This window comes from Nothobranchius furzeri, chromosome 3 (genome assembly GCF_043380555.1).
Source record: "Nothobranchius furzeri strain GRZ-AD chromosome 3, NfurGRZ-RIMD1, whole genome shotgun sequence".
NCBI classification, from domain to species: domain Eukaryota; kingdom Metazoa; phylum Chordata; class Actinopteri; order Cyprinodontiformes; family Nothobranchiidae; genus Nothobranchius; species Nothobranchius furzeri.
Window position 1 is genome coordinate 3,401,407 of NC_091743.1, and position 16,682 is coordinate 3,418,088.

The window sequence follows — 16,682 nt, forward strand, 5'->3', positions numbered from 1 at the left end:
CCCTGTGTGTGTACACGCGCTTGTTTATGTAAGGTTTCTCTATAGGAGCGTCCAATAGAGAGTGTGAAGGGCCACAGACCTGCCCCCCAAAGATTTCCAACAAAACCAAAAATAATTAAGTCAAAGTCTATGCTGCAAATAAAAAAAATTAAATCACACAAATTGTAATGTTTATTTGAATACCCTTTTTCTATCAGGAACAGCATGTGACAGAGGAAAATGAAGACACGCAGGAACAGGCAGCTGGGAATGCAGAGGTGAAATTCAAATCAACAGAAAATCAGATATAACCTTACAGTAAATATGAAACCAACTTTGGTATACTCTTACAGCAAGTGCAATCACTGGATGAAGAAATGGAGAGTGTTAAAACAAGCTCAGATCAGATTCAGCAGGTGAGGGTTCAGGAAGCAAACATATGCAAGTTTTATCCATCTGCAGGGCTTTGCATTGGTTCAACTTGTACAAAAGTGTGGAAGGAAAACAGATTTGATTAAAACAACAGATCTACAACACTACAATTACTACTAAAATACAAACAGAAAAGTAAGTTGTGTATATAACATAATGGCAATAGTAGACCAATTGGAGAACAGTGCGTAGAATCAAAACATTTCTGAGAACTATGTAAAGAAACTAATGACAACTGAATAATTACATTGTAGGTCGAGCCATCAGCTACTGATGCAGGGAAGCAGGATAACCCTCCACAAGCAAACCAGGAGATCCATACAGCTGAGGGTCCAGGTTCCCCATACCAACCAGCAGCACTGCTAATTGAGCCACAAACTCTGCCGAACCACACTCTTCACTTCCAGGAGAGCTGGTTCAAAATCTTCCCCTGGCTCCATTACAGTCGTGAAATAAAAGGAGTTTTGTGCTTCTACTGCACAACTGCTTTTAAAAAGAACATTTCAACAATGGCAAAAAAAAAACTGAACATACCTTTATTTCTCAGGGGTTCAGAAACTGGAAGAAGGCTAGGGAGTCATTTGACAGGCACACTGGTAGTAGGGCACACATAATTGCTGTCAACACACACACACACACACACACACACACACACACACACACACACACACACACACACACACACACACACACACACACACACACACACACACACACACACACACACACACACACACACACACACACACAGGTCAGTCAGAATGCAACTATGCAGCATCTCAGAAAGTGCACAGAAGGCCAGGTCAGCACTGATAGATTGTTAGTTCAGTGAGGTACCTTGCAAAACCGGGCCTAGCTCTCAGAGGTCATGACAATTATGACGGAAACTTCAAGCAGCACCTGGATGAGAAGGCTGAGAATGACCTCAATCTGGCAAGCTGGATGCAGAAGTCATGCGTGTCAAAATGAGCTGCTGATGTTAATGAGCAACAACCTTATCAGACAAACAACAACTGAAATCCATGGTTACCTGTACTGCAGTTCTCTCTGATAACGGATGGGACCCAGGATATATCTGGCACTGAACAGGTTTCAATATGCCTCCGGTATGTTGATGATGGCCTGGAGCCTAAGGAGGAGTTTGTTGGACTGTACGAGGCTTCTTCAACAACTGGCGAGCATCTTTTTAAAATCGCCTCTGATGTGCTGCTCCGTCTAAACCTGCCTTTCTCAGGTCTACGTGGACAGACCTATGATGGAGCAGCCAACATGTCGGGGCACCTGTCAGGGTTACAAGCTCAGATTAGAAGAGAGCAACCATTGGCCACCTTTGTCCACTGTGGCCCACACTGAGGCCCACACAGGCTGCATGCACCTCCACACCTGTGATCAGGGATGCTCTGCAGTGGGTACACGAGCTGGGCTGCTTGTTCGCTCAGTCTGGCAAATGCAAAACTACATTCAAAGACATATGCCTATCAAAAAAAGGCTCCTTCACTTCCATCAAGCCTCTGTGTGCCACCAGATGGACTGTGCGCACACCAGCAATCAGAGCAGTCTTGACTCAATATGAGTCCATCTTGGCTGCCCTGGAAAAGATGGCATCTACAAATCTCACTGACAGTACTGCTTCTAAAGCTAACGGCCTACTTGACAGACTAGAAAAGGGCAACACCATTCTTGGCCTTCTCCTGGGACAAGAGAGCCTCGTGATGTTGGAGGACCTGAACTTGAGTCTGCAGGCAAGAGGAAAAACCATCAGTGGAATGCTGAAAGCTGTTGAATACACCAGACAGGGCTTTCTCTCTTTGAGGACTAATGATAGTTTCACGGGCATCTATGGTAAAGCTGTGAAACTTGTTGCAGACTTGGACCTCCAGCCAGTACACCCACCTCCTGTCCGATTGCCATCCAGAAAATATGGTGGTCCAGCCAAGCATCATACTCCTGCGACACCAGAGGAGTATTTCCGGGTCCATTTTTTCAGTGCCATTGACACGGTGATCACCCAGCTACATGATCGCTTTGACCAGCCGAGCCTGGAAAATCTGAACAAGCTGGAGGAGCTGCTGCTTACTGGAAAGACCAATGATATGGTGAGCCTGTACCCAGAACTGGACCTGCAAAAAATGCAAATTCAGTTGGCAAAGTTTAAAGCAAATCATACCTACACTTCCTGCAAAGAGGCTGCCCAAATTCTTAAGAGGGTGCAACCAGAGGTCAGAGGGCTCTTCTCACAAGTTGAGACTCTGGTGAGACTGCTAATTGTGGTCCCAGTGTCATCCTGTGAGGCTGAAAGGAGTTTGTTGAGCAGTGTGGGTGACGTGCTTTCCTGCTTATCACAACTGCTGACAGCTGCATGCAGGGCAGCAGGGTAGAGAACTCAGCATAACGCAGGGCACTTTTTCAGAAATGTTACAAATTAATTAATTAATTGATTATGGTTTTGTTTTTATTTAAAGCTCAAGTATAAATAATTAGATGCCAGTTGCGACATTTAAAAAATCTGCTGGGAGCAGACATAGGTATACGATCTGAGCTGGTAAAAAAAAAAAAAAAAAAAAAAAACTCATCAGCAGGCTTTTTTGAAAGTGGGGGGGACACAGCTGCCAATCATAAATTTTGCCGGGGACGTGTCCCCGGCGTCCCCGGTTAAAATGACGCCTATGAATGGGACCCAAAGAAATTCTTGAGGACGACTAACGGAAAAGACGCTAAGAGACGAAGGTAAGCAATACAGTTTATTTTCCTGACATCAGTGTTTTGATCATAGTCGCGCGTTTCTGTCATTTACTTTTAAGTTCATAACTGAGTCTATCCACAGTTAACACTGATTAGTTTTTCCTTTGTAACATTAACTGTAAAATAAAAATGAAGTTGCTGCATTTTAAGCCTTCGACACGTTGAGATTAGATCACAGTAATCATTTATCTAGGACTTTCTCGCAGCACTGACTGGAAGCATCAGCGGCCATGAAAAGAAAAAGGGTCATTTTGTCCTTTTTTTACCGCTGTTAAAAAAGAACAGCGTAGACAGAGAGAGAGGATGAAAGTCACGAGGGAGCTGGGAAGCAGGATGAAAGAGGAGGAGGAGATGGTTGGAGAGGAACCAGAGAGGTCAGAGGCTGTCCACCCTGAGAGTGAGGAGGAGGAAGATGTAGGCTGTGAGGGAGAGAGTGAGGAGCAAAAAGAGGGACATCTTCTGTCATGTGCACCGTCAGGTTTGTGGGTGTTGAACAACCCCTCTGTGATTGCAGCTCATATTGTGTGTAAAATGCATTTGAGGCATGCTGACTCTGGGCCAAAGTTTCTGTTGTTTATATTTAATAAATAGATAAAAACAAGACTCTGAATTAACTAATTATGACTTTTATCCTCATGCTAACATTTATTTTCTTTCAGATATCAGCAAGTGCAAGGATGACCCACCTACTCAGCATCATTTGAGGACATTTCCAGTGACATTAAAAGGAGACAAGACGCAGCTTTCAGCCAAGCTGGTATGAAAGTCATCCTTGGGTTGAATATTCTGTTACTATGGACTCTACTTATTGTCATGCATGCAGACATTTTAGCTCGCCAAGTAGCGCAGGAAGTGTGTTTGACTCATCATGTGGATTTAGGAACTGGAAAAAGCAACTGAGAGAGGAGGGGGGTTTTCAGTACATGCAAAGTCCGAAAGGCAAAAATTGAAATAGTCTGAAAATTGTCTGAAATTGTATTGTGCACATATTTAATTTGTTTGAATGTTTATTTTTCATATGTACAGTACATGTAATCTTCAAATAAAGTCACAAACTATAATAATCCACTAGAATTTTTTTTTACTCAAGTCTCTTGTCGCGGTGAAGCATTCAGAATTGTTATCCGAGTGCCATAAAAACATGCCAGTTTTACTTTCACAAGTAAACCATCACTGCATTCGCTGTAATAGTTTACTTATTCATTGTCTTTAATTATGAATTTATTTGAATCTTATTTTAGTAAAATACAGCTGTAAAAGATCATAGATGAAAAAAGTAAAGGAAAATTTTTGATTAATTTGATCCCCAAAATATAGTAAAGATAGATATGAAAAAGAAGAGAACAAAAGAGTGAGTAGTTTCACAGTACTAGGAATTTCCTTTGGCAAAATTCAATCAATCAATCAATCAATCAAAGCTTTATTTATAAAGCGCCTTCTGCAACCCAGTCAGGAAGCCCAAAGCGCTGAACATGGTTCAGTTGAAGGAAAATGTACTGAATAAATCAAAAATAAAAGAAATTCAAATTACAAAATACAAATTACAAAATAGGTGAAACATTCTGGTACAGGACAGATGGGTAAAACAAGGGATAGAGTGAACCAATGAAAACTGTGAAATAAATTCAACATAAAAGAGGGCCAAAATCAAACATGTTCTGGAAACGCCAAGCGGAGGAGGCAACTCTTAAAAACTGGCAGAGATGGGGACAGCCTAACTGAGGGTGGCAACTGGTTCCAGAGTGACGGTGCTAGGACTGAGAAAGCCCGGTCCCCACGAGTACGACACCTAGAACGAGGGACAGTGAGCAGGCCTTGGTCAGAGGAGCGCAGAGCGCGTGATGGGGAGTGTCTGTTCCACCACCACCCTGGAAGAAATGATAAACAAAGACGAGGATTTTTAATTGTGAGCGATAGCAAACCGGAAGCCAGTGTAGGGAGGCCAGAACCGGACTGATGTGGTCCCGTTTCCTGGTCCCAGTCAGGAACCTGGCTGTGCTGTTCTGCACAACCTGTAGGCGATGCAGTGATGACTGACACAACCCTGCATAGAGAGAGTTGCAGTAATCAAGCCTAGAAATAACAAAGGCATGCAGTACCCGCTCTAGGTGGGCTCTTGACAGCATATGCTTGATTTTTGCAAGGCGTCTCAAGTGAAAGAAACTGGACCGGATCACAGAATTGATGTGAGCATCAAATTTAAGTCCAGCATCAAGTTTCAACCCCAAACTGGTAACAACTGGTTTTGAGTAGGGAGAAAGAGGGCCAAGATCAACATAACAATCCACATTCCTGCTGTTGGGGTGAAAAACAATGAGCTCTGTCTTTCCCTCATTCAGATGCAGAACGTTGGCCATTAGCCAAGACTTCACCTCGTTAAGACAGGACACAAAGGACTGGATAGAGTGACCTTTCTCCTGACACAATGGAGAGTAAATCTGGCAATCGTCAGCATAGAGATGGAATGATAGGCCATGTTTACGAAAGATTGACCCCAGAGGTAGCAGATAAATGGCAAACAAAAGTGGACCAAGGATCAATCCCTGCGGGACCCCCCAGCGGAGCCTCTCCCAAGATGAAAAAACATCACCCAGTTTAACGCAGAATGTCCTGTTGTGGAGATATGATCTAAACCAGTCCAGAGCAGACCCTTTGATTCCAACCCATCGTTCCAAGCGATCCAGTAGAATCGCGTGGTCAACTGTGTCAAAGGCTGCTGTCAGGTCTAACAACAGAAGCACCACAGATGTACCCTGATCTAGTGATAGATAGATGTCATTTAGGACCCTCAGTAGAGCTGAATCTGTGCTATGGCCAGACCTGAACCCCGATTGAAAAACCTCGAACAGATCAGAGTCAGCTAAATGTGAGACCAGCTGCTGATAAACGACTTTCTCAAGCAGTTTTGATGTAAAAGGCAGGGTAGAGATAGGCCTGTAATTTTCTATCACAGAGACATCAGCACCAGGTTTCTTCAGGGTTGGCCGAATAACTGCTGCTTTCAAAGCAGCTGGGACCACACCTGTGCTGAGGCTCCCATTGATAATCTGACCAAGTGATGGGCCAAGACACGTAAAGGCAGCCTTCCAGAGACGAGGCGGCAGAACGTCAAGGGGAGAGCCAGATGGCTTCTGCCTCGCAACAAGCTTACTCAGCTCAGAGTATGAAAAAGTATTGAGGGAGCTCAGGGTGGGTGGTGATGGAGGAACTGGAACAGGGTCAATAGAGCTACCATAATTAGCTGCTCTAATGCCTGATACTTTATGAACAAAGTATCTGTGAAAATCTTCAGAGTTTCCAGCAGCTGTAGGAGACATGAAGCTGGGCTCCTGATACACCAGAACAGAGTTTAGTGTTTTTTAGAGAATCCTGGGATTCTTGGAGTTTGTTTCGATGATGTCTGCAAAATAGGCCGTTCTGGCAGCCCTCACAGCATCCTGATAAGCAACCAGAGATGCTCTGAACAACTCACGCGAGACCTGTAGGCCATCCTTTTTCCACTTTCTCTCAGAGGATCTACACGCCCGCCTACAAGCCCGTGTGACATCAGATAGCCAAGGCTCCCTCCTAGGCCGAGACTTGCAAAGCTTGAGAGGGGCAACCACGTCCAGGACCTGATTACAAAGTACATCAAAGTGTTGTGAATAGTGTTCAGTGTTAGATGGATCTGGGTTAAAGGTCTCTAACCTTACAGACATACAGTCCACAAACTTTGAAATAGTTTCTGCATCCAGGGCTCTGAACCTAGTAGCTGGAGCTTCACACACAGGGACAGGACATGGCAACGTAACATCACTGACTACGTTTACATGCAGCCAATATCCGGGTTATGATCGGGTTAAGGTCGGCATTCGGGTTTCTGAGTTGATCAGAATAACCCGTTTACAAGCATAAATAGAAAGAGTTACCCCTAACTTGCATAACCCGATGTACATGCAGACGTTGGGGTAGCGTCAGGACGTGTGGACAATATGCGTCATTTCCGGTTCTTCTCGTTCCGGTATCCGTGAAAACAACAACATTTTTCCCAGTTCGGACGAGATAGCGACCGCGTTTGTTTGCGCTTTAGTTTCCTCGTCACTCTGAAAGTGTGGTGCTGTGCTGCGACTCGCCATTTTGCTCCCAACTTGTTTACTTGCGGAGTTCTGGCGCATACAAGACGTCTCGCTACTCAAAAGACCAAGATTCCTTGTGAACAGAGCATGCGCAGAACACACGCTTTGATGGGGATATCCCGATATGCGTTTACACGACCAAACATTCGGGATAGAAAAGGGTTACCCCAGGTGTAGTTACCGGGTTTTTAAAAACCCGGTTATGAGCATATCCGGGTTTCTGGCGGTGTTTACACGGACCTGCGGAACCGGGTTGTTGTGAATATTCGGGTTTTAAAAGGGTTACTGGCTGCATGTAAACGCACTGACAGAGTATAGGAGAGTGGTCAGAGAACTCAGGAGGCAAAGTCACAAGGTTCATGACGGGTAGACCAAAAGAGAGAACCAGGTCCAGGGTGTGACCCCTGGCATGAGTTGGGGACGATACCCATTGAGTCAAATTGAATGAATCTAGCAAATTCAAAAAACCTTTCGCAAGCACATTGTCAGGACAGCAGATATGGATGTTAAAATCACCAAAAAATAGGTCATAGTCATATTTTAGGATGCAGTCTGCCACAAGATCACTGAAATCATTAAGGAAGTCAGAGTCAGTCTTTGGAGGGCGATAAATCAGCACAACGAGCAGGCGGGGGGAGATGCACAGTTCAAATAAGCACAGTTCAAATGAAGAAAATGACATAGTGGGTGTGAGCTGTTTACAAGGAAAGCTGGATTTAAAATCAGCAACCAGCCCTCCACCTCTGCCCCGTGATCTGGGGATATTAAAACAGGAGCAGCCAGGTGGTTCCAGCTCCAGCAGGGCGCTTGAGTCACCAAACGGGATCCAGGACTCACAGATGCACAGAAAACTCAAGTCATGCAGAATAAAAAAGCCACAAAGTATGAAAGTTTTGTTCAGCACAGATCTGGCATTGACCAGACCAAACCGGGTCAGCGGCGGGGCTGCGGCACCGAGATCGCGCACGGGCCCAGTCCCCTCTAACTCTGTGCCTGTAACCGAGCGCAGATTCTCCCAGCAAACCCCAGTCTGGCAAGGTCTTCGAGCCGATTGGCCGTGGCGCGGTGCCAGTTCACTCTCAGAGCCGGCCAAGTTCCCTAGGCAGGGCGCAGATTAATCCATGATACATCTTGGAACCACCGGGTCAGAAGCTGTGCCGAATCGGGCCAGCCGCTTCTTCAGGGATCCAGCCCGACGTCTCACGCGCCGGCTACCTCTCTTTCCCCGTCTTCTCCGTTGCTTCCTTCTCGAGCTGGGGCGGACAGAGGGCCGACACATCACGGCTTGGGGGGGAGAGAGCACACGGGGAGTCCAACCAGAAGCACCATCCGTGAGGTTCCCAGCTCGCGCAACCCGCTACATCAACGGGAGGACGAAGCCTCAGCAGCGCAGCTCGATCGTATGTCACCAGGAAATCCACACCATACAAAAAAGTCATCAGAGACAACAAAAATGCATAAAAGCCAATAAAACGCCAATAAAAGCCAGTAAAAAGCAAGGTACCACTGCATGAAGAGGACGAGCAGCTTGCAGCGTGCACCCGCGCGAGCGCCATCTCACTCCACTGCACAAGCACAAAATTAGTCATATGACGGAGACAAAAAACAATTTTGATACTGCCCTAATTTTTCCCTTTTTTTGTCTTGCACCCCCATGAAAAATACTGGCCCCACTGTGGGCCCCCTGGAAAATTTGGTCTAGAACCGCCCCTGGGGTGAGTATTTCTGGTGAAGCCAGACGTTCTTTAGCTTTCTGGAAAGCTGACTCACAGGCTGTTGTCCATTGCCACTTCTTCACTTTACTGAGTAGCTCATTCAGCGGCTTCAGGACGGTAGCTAAATCAGGTATGAAACGTCCATAATAGTTGAGCATTCCCAGAAAAGAACGTAACTGGCTGACATCTGCTGGGGCTGGAGCTTCCATAACGGCCCGCACCTTTTCTGGTGATTTGCGCAACCCTGCCGCATCAATTATGTGGCCCAAGTATTCCACTGATTCTTGGAAAAACAGGCACTTCTCCTGTTTGAGACACAGGCCATAGTCCTCCAGCCTGCCCAAAACTGCCTTAAGGGTTCTCAGGTGTGTCTGTTTATCTGGACCACCGACGAGAATGTCATCCAGATAACAATGGGTGTATGGTAGGCCAAGAAGCACTTGATCCATAGCCTTCTGAAACAATGCAGGTGACGACGCCACTCCAGAAGGCAAGTGATTGAAACAGAACAGCCCCTTTTGTGTCGAAATAGTCAGCAGCTTCTTAGACTCCTCTTCTACCTCCATCTGTAGGTAGGCATTTGCTAAGTCTAGCTTACTGAAATGCTGACCTCCTTCTAGAGAAGCAACCAGGTCCTCAATGCGTGGAAGTGGGTACTTATCCACACAGAGCTGCGCATTTGGAGTGACTTTGAAATCGCCGCAGAGTCTCACTGAGCCATCCTTCATGTTGACAGGGACCACGGGCGTAGCCCAATCACTATGCGCCACTGGTGTGATCACCCCAAGTTCAGTCAGGCGTTTCAGTTCCGCCTCTACCCGAGGGCGGAGAGCATATGGCACGTTACATGGTGGACAGAATTTGGGTACACTATCAGGCCTAAGAGTCAATCTGGCTTTAATTCCTTTGATTGTGCCCAGCTCCTTAGAGAAAACGGCTGAGTGTTTCTTTAACACAGCCTCCAGATTGTCATTTCCGCTCTGCTTAAGCTCATGCCTCTCTGGCATGAATCATCTTTCAATCTTTCCAGTTCAGTTTAATCAGTCTCAGCCACTCCCTACCAAACAGTGGTGGAGCATCCACCTTTACCACGTACAAGGGTAGTGTAGCACGCTGCTCATTCAGTTCAACTTGCACTTTGATGACCCCTTCTGGTGCCAGCGGCTCCCCAGTGTGTTTTCAGCATAATGTCCGTGGGTTGCAGCGGCAACTGACTCAGCCTACTTTTGTACGTTCCCATGACACTGCAGCCCCTGTATCCAGCTCCATCTCCACTTTCTTCCCGTTAACTACAGGCATTAGAGAGATGCGTGCATATTTCTCTTTTCGAGATAAAGAATACAACTCCAACTCACTACCAGTGTCGAGTCTGATTCCTTCACTTTCACTCTCTTCTGCAGCAACCCGATGAATTCTCCTCTTTTTGTCCTTCGCTCTGTTTTAACTGCATTACCTTTCAGCTCAGGTTTTCCCTCTTTCTCTTTCCTGTTCCAGTCCTGGCTGCTTCTGGCTCTACCTTTACACGTGCGTTTCGTGTGGCCCTTCCTCCCACACTGATGACAGTCACGGTCTTTGTACCAGCAGTCCTCATCAGTATGATTTATTTTCCCGCAGCGATGGCATTTATCACCTTTTTGTGCCAGCACCGCATTCACTTTAAGGGAACCACTTAACTGCTGCACTTCACGTGTTGCTGTCTCTGCCGACACAGCATAATCAACTGTTTTGCGAAAGGTGAGATCGTTTTCAGTCAAAAGACATTTCTGCACAGTTTCACACTTTAATCCACACACAAATCTGTCTCGTAGAGCATCTTCCAGATACGCACCAAACTCGCAATGTTCTGATAGTCTTTTCAGCACCGCCACATACTGTGCGACCATTTCTTCCTCCCCTTGATTCCTCTTGTGGAACCGGAAACTCTCAGCTATTACCAGAGGTTTGGGAGCAAAATGAGCTTGCAATACACCCACAATATCGTCATACTCCATTGCCCCAGGCTTGCTTGGAGCCACCAGATTACGCAGAAGACCGTATGTCTTGGGACCCAACACACTCAGCAGCACCGGGACTTGTTTCTCCGGCTGAATGTCATTAGCAAGGATGTAATGCTCAAAACGTTCAATATACGTCGCCCATTGCTCACCAGCATCATCAAAGGGGTCCATCTGCCAAATCATTCCAGCCATGATGTATCCTCTTTCCACAGCCCACACTGTCGCTTCTGACTTGTCGGAGAAAAAGCAGCTAGCCGCTAGCTTTGATGCTAAGTCGCCACGTGATCGTCCGTTTTCCGTCCAAACTCGGCCACACAGTCATTACATGCTCAGTAGACGGCCTAGTCTCTCGGACGTCACAACTCGTCGCCAATTTATGTTATATTTCCACCGTAGTGTCAATACACTATTAGAGTTTATTCCGAGTCAGACTGCATACAAGATAGCTTGGTTACGAGGTTTTCTTCTCCCTTTTATTTACTGCAGAACACAGAAGTAACACACACACACATAACTGGGCGTGGTGCCCCCCCTACTGGCAATGACTTGCATAACACACCATAACTCTTGGTCCATACATAACAATATTCATTATTTGCCTAAACCTCGGCCTGTTCTGGGGTTTGTTCTTTGTCCTGTTCCGTTATTTCTCCACACGGTTGACCCTTCTGGGGAACTCGATTGGCGATGTCAAAGGACGCCTAACCCCCAAATTCCACTACCTCCGCTCTGCTCCGCTCCGGTCCGCCCCCGCTTTCCGCAGCCGCTCGCTTCCGAACTCAATTTTTACTGGTACCCGCTCTACAACGGCTCCGCTCCGGTGCGGAGACCTGAGGTGGGCAAACAAGCATGCGCGGGATTTTCGAGATCTTGCGATACAGTCCGAGCAATAAACGCGGAAGTTATATCCAAACACCCGTTGTGTGGGAGAAGCATTGGCATGAACAGTTTAATCTGCCCATCATTTGTGTTGACAGATCAGCAGTGTTTGGATCAACAAAGTGTGACTACTTTGATAGTGGAAACTGTATTTATGGCTTACTTTTGTGCATTTAAACTTCAGCCGCCACTGATAGTTGTTAAAAGTTGTTAAGCCTGTGCATATGAAACAAAAAACGTCTTTTGTTTATCGATGTATTGTGAAAAACGGAAGTTGTGCCCGCTCCTTTTCCTGTTGGGCCGTTGTGATTCCTGTCCATTTACTGCGGAGGTGCTCCGGCGTCCGGCGAAAATAGGATCGATTCTATTTTTGCCGGCCGCCGGAACAGAGGGCGCCGCACGGCGCAGCACTGCCGGAGCACGGCCGCAGTAGTGGAATTGCTCTGATTGACTACAACGGGACCGATTTTGTCTCCAGCGTTCGTGTCGGAGCGAAGCGGAGGTAGTGGAATTTGGGGGTTACTCGAGCCATAGCACCGGTTTGTGGAGCACCGGCTGCCCAGGTGCCTCCGCCTGAGCCGGTCGGTCCTCCTCCTCCTCCTCTTCCTCCTGCTAGGACGTAGAAGGTGGAGTGATTTCTGTGGCCAGACTCGTCGGTTCCATAGTTCTCTATCTCAATTTACACAAGTTTGTCTATGTTTGTGTGTGTGCATGGTTATCTTTCCTGTTTATACATGATGTGCAGACTTGGGGTGAGTTGAGCTGAACATGCTGTGGGTTCCTGAAGTCAGGTAATCAGTCAGGTAACAGTAGATGGGTTTCGTCGTCTTCGTCTTCGTCTTCCTCCGCTTATCCGTGTCCGGGTCGCGGGGGCAGCATCCCAATTAGGGAGCTCCAGGCCGTCCTCTCCCCGGCCTTGTCCACCAGCTCCTCCGGCAGGACCCCAAGGCGTTCCCGGACCAGATTGGAGATGTAACCTCTCCAACGTGTCCTGGGTCGACCCGGGGGCCTTCTGCCGGCAGGACATGCCCGAAACACCTCCCCGGGGAGGCGTCCAGGAGGCATCCTGACCAGATGCCCAAACCACCTCAACTGGCTCCTTTCGATCCGGAGGAGCAGCGGTTCTACTCTGAGTCCCTCCCGAATGTCCGAGCTCCTCACCCTATCTCTAAGGCTGAGCCCGGCCACCCTACGGAGGAAACTCATTTCGGCCGCTCAGTAGATGGGTTTAGGCCACATATTACTGTTATCCAAATTTTTTTTTCACTAATCTTAATTCCTTATGGGAACATTCACATGAGGTTTATTTCTAACTTCACTGATTTACATTGTTAGCTCCTTGACACACACACATCTATCTTTTTATAGAACTTTGTTACAGTGATTGAGTTGAAATCTTCATGATTAGCTTGGTTAATTACCAACAGGGGCCACAGCCATTATGGCCCTTCAGTTTGATTATATCTTTACGTAGTGCAGTGATTTCTCCCATATGCAGTTGTAACGGAATAGAAGTGATGTAACTATCTAAAGTTGTATTTTAATACACAGTTAGTAGTTCACTTTTATAAACAGAAGAATAGGCTGTTTTTATCATCAGGGAGTTTAATTAAACACTCTGTATTGACTTTGAGACAAGAAAAGAGAGAGATGGGATCGTTTGAGAATCTTTAATTTCTGAATTATAAATTCTAAACAATCTACCAGGACTACTCTGTGATGGATGAGAATGGATTCGGATGTTGTGTTGGTGCGTGTGTGTGTGTGTGTGTGTCTGGTTCAGATTCTCTAGGCTGACGTAATCGAATCTGGTCGTCTTTGTTATGACTAGATATCACGAGGCTTATAAAGTGATGACATGAGCCGCTATTTTGCCGTGTACGTACCCAGTGGGGGTCTCCCAGGTAGATCAGGAAATGCCAGGTCCAAGAACCTCGGATGTACGATGGAGCTGTCGGTGCAGCGATCACAACATTTCAAAGCCCGTCTGGAGGGTCGACCCCAGTACCGTTCGTCGGCGTCAGCAGGTGCTCTTATTTTGAAAGGAAGTCGTCTGGTTGTTAAACGACGAAAATCTCCCGTTTCACAGTTCTTAGTTCAAAGAAGAAAACACATCTGGCCAGGCTGCGCTTTTCTTTAGGATGATGGTGAATAGAACTGAAGTCAAAATGGAACTGACTTAAAATGGCGTTGCCTTGTTTTATATCTCTGAATTGTTGATAAGTTGGAGTAAAGTGGATTGGACACTTGAAGTCAACACCAGATTCTCCTGCGGCAGCCGAAAGCTCTGATTGGTTGGAACAATGTGTCATGCGTTTCTATGGAGATGAGGATCAGTATGTCTGTGCCGTAGTCCTGGTTTCATTAAACATAATTCATGACATATTTATTTCACAGATCATTCACTTGATTATTGTTGATCAACATCTGTTTTGCTTAATAATTTTAACCACAAATAAAGTACTTTGATTAAGTAAAGCTTCTTCTTCTCCTTCGGACTCTTCTCCTGGAATGTAAACAGTCTGAGGAACACCCGACCTTGGTTTTTCTACACGGTGTTATTGTGCCCAGGGGGCAGCTGTATGGAGTTGAAAACAATGAACTTCATAACCTTACATATCCCCCCTTTTCAAGGTCAATGTGGTCCTTCAAGAGACCACTTGGTCGTTGAACAAACCCAAGTTATGAAGAATCTTGACAACAGAACCGGATGCGATCCCAAGGGAACAGCCATCTGTGGTGAGGTACGAACCCCACGCCGGAGAACAGTCTCGCACACTCCTCAGGAAGAACACAAGTCAGCAGGTTATTAATTATTCCCCATGGAAGCCATAAACGAAGCAACAGCAACGTCATATCCTCACGGGCAATAAAGCAAAGCAGGAGCAAATCTCGAACGTATCCACGAACAGGGTAGTATTCCAATAAAAAACGATTGTTGTATCCGCAGGCAGGGCAATATTCCAAATAAAAGTTGAACTTTGAAAGAGTACTTATCGTAATCCACAAAAAGGGAAGAGCAGGTGACAGTAATCCCAACGAATGAGGTGTCCCAGCAGCCATGCCGGAACCACAGTCGTCCAAGGCCAACGAGCTGGAGCACCCTCAGGAGTAGTCGATGCAGATGACGAGTCACGGATCCACCCCCAGGACGCAGGATCCTCACAAGCTCAGCAGAGGAGAGAGAGCACAGTGTAGGCACTTCAATGTAGACACGACAAAAGTGCATTTTATGTCATCAAAGAAATAAAAAGAATAAAAACCTAACTCTATGAGTGCCTTTTGTACTATGTGTTAGTTGTAAGTGTAATTACCCAGTAAGTGAAGAAATGGATGCAGCCCTGACTGTGTAAGATGCAAAAAGGGATGATGCGAGAAGCAGAAAAATGAAAGAAACCCTAACTGGTATCAGTGAATCCTCACTGTAAGTACACGCTGTCAGGACAGGGGCAAAATTGGTTGTAGCCCCGTAGGATAAATCAAAGAAGTGATAATCACAAACATACTTTTCACTGTAAAAATCAACTGGTCAAAGGTACTATAAAAAAACAGAAATGTAAATCAGTACTAAAGTGTAAATCAGTGGTTAGTAATCATGTTCATGTTAATGTACCCCTAAGGAATTGTGATTAGTAAAGATTAAAAAAAACAAAATTTTGGACAACAGTACTATGTGGCCTAACCCACTCACTGTTACCTGGCCTTTTACCTGACTCCAGGAGCCCACAGCACGTCCATCTCAACACACCTTAAGTCTGCACGTGACGTATAACAGGAAAGACAACCATGTACACTCACAAACAAACAAATTTGTGTAATCAGAGATAGAAATCTGCGGAACCAACGGGACGTATTTATCACCCCCCTTTTGAAGTCGGTGGATTGTTGTTGTTGGTATCGGCCAAATCTGTGGGACCCTTGTGCAGTTTGATATGGTCCCTGTGTACCCATTTGTAGACGGGCGCCTTGTTTTTGTCGGCGATCTTGATCTGATACACGACCGGAGAGATCTTATCTGTAATCAGGTATGGACCCGACCATCTGGGCAAAAGTTTCTTAGCCAGCTTCCCCGAGGTCGCATTGTTGTTACCCGTTTTGGGAGCGAAAATGTAGTACCAGGCCTGGTCACCTACATCGAGTTCGGAATGTGAGGCTTTCTTATCGTAATAAGTTTTTCTGCCTTCAGCTGACTTTTCCAGAGAGGCCTGTGCGAACGAGAATGCTGCAAGCAGGTGATCTCTCAGGTCCTGCAAGTATTGGCCGCTTGTACAAGCCGGGGCTGTGTCGGACGGAACCCGTCGTTGATACAGCAGGTGAAGCGGTAGGGTCATCTGCCTACCCGTCATCATTTCAAACGGGGAGACACCTGTAGACTCGTGAGGGGTAGCGCGTATGGCCATGAGGACCAACGGAAGTTTCACATCCCAATCTCGGTGGTTAGCTTTCACGTACTTTTTTAACATGCTGATAACCGTGCGGTTCACCCTTTCGACCTGTCCAGAGGACTGGGGCCGGTGGCTAATGTGGAACTTAGCCTTGACACCCAACAGTTCCCAAAGATGTTTCATCACGTCAGAGGTGAAATGGGTACCCCTGTCCGAGTCGACCCTCGTGGGCAAACCGAAGCGGGCAAAAACGTGATTCAGCAAGAGGACCGCTGTAGTCTTAGCCGTGTCATCAGGAGCTGGCCATCATTCAACCCATTTGGTGAATGCGCAGGTGACAGTCAGTATGTACTTACTCCCCCTGGTGGATTTGGTCAGAGGCCCCACCCAATCGAATTGCAAGTCCGACCACGGAGTGGTCGGCCCTTTTTCTTGTAG

General features: G+C 46.4%; 1 protein-coding gene across 1 annotated transcript; it reads left to right on the forward strand.

Moving 5' to 3' along the window:
- Window positions 1-928: 928 nt before the first annotated feature.
- On the forward strand, window positions 929-15,709 carry LOC139068821 (uncharacterized). The gene is made up of 2 exons (XM_070549099.1): window positions 929-3,631; window positions 3,813-15,709. Exon 1 carries the CDS (start codon window positions 2,010-2,012, stop codon window positions 2,787-2,789), a length of 780 nt encoding a protein of 259 aa, XP_070405200.1. The 5' UTR covers window positions 929-2,009; the 3' UTR covers window positions 2,790-3,631; window positions 3,813-15,709.
- The last annotated feature ends 973 nt before the right edge of the window (window positions 15,710-16,682 follow it).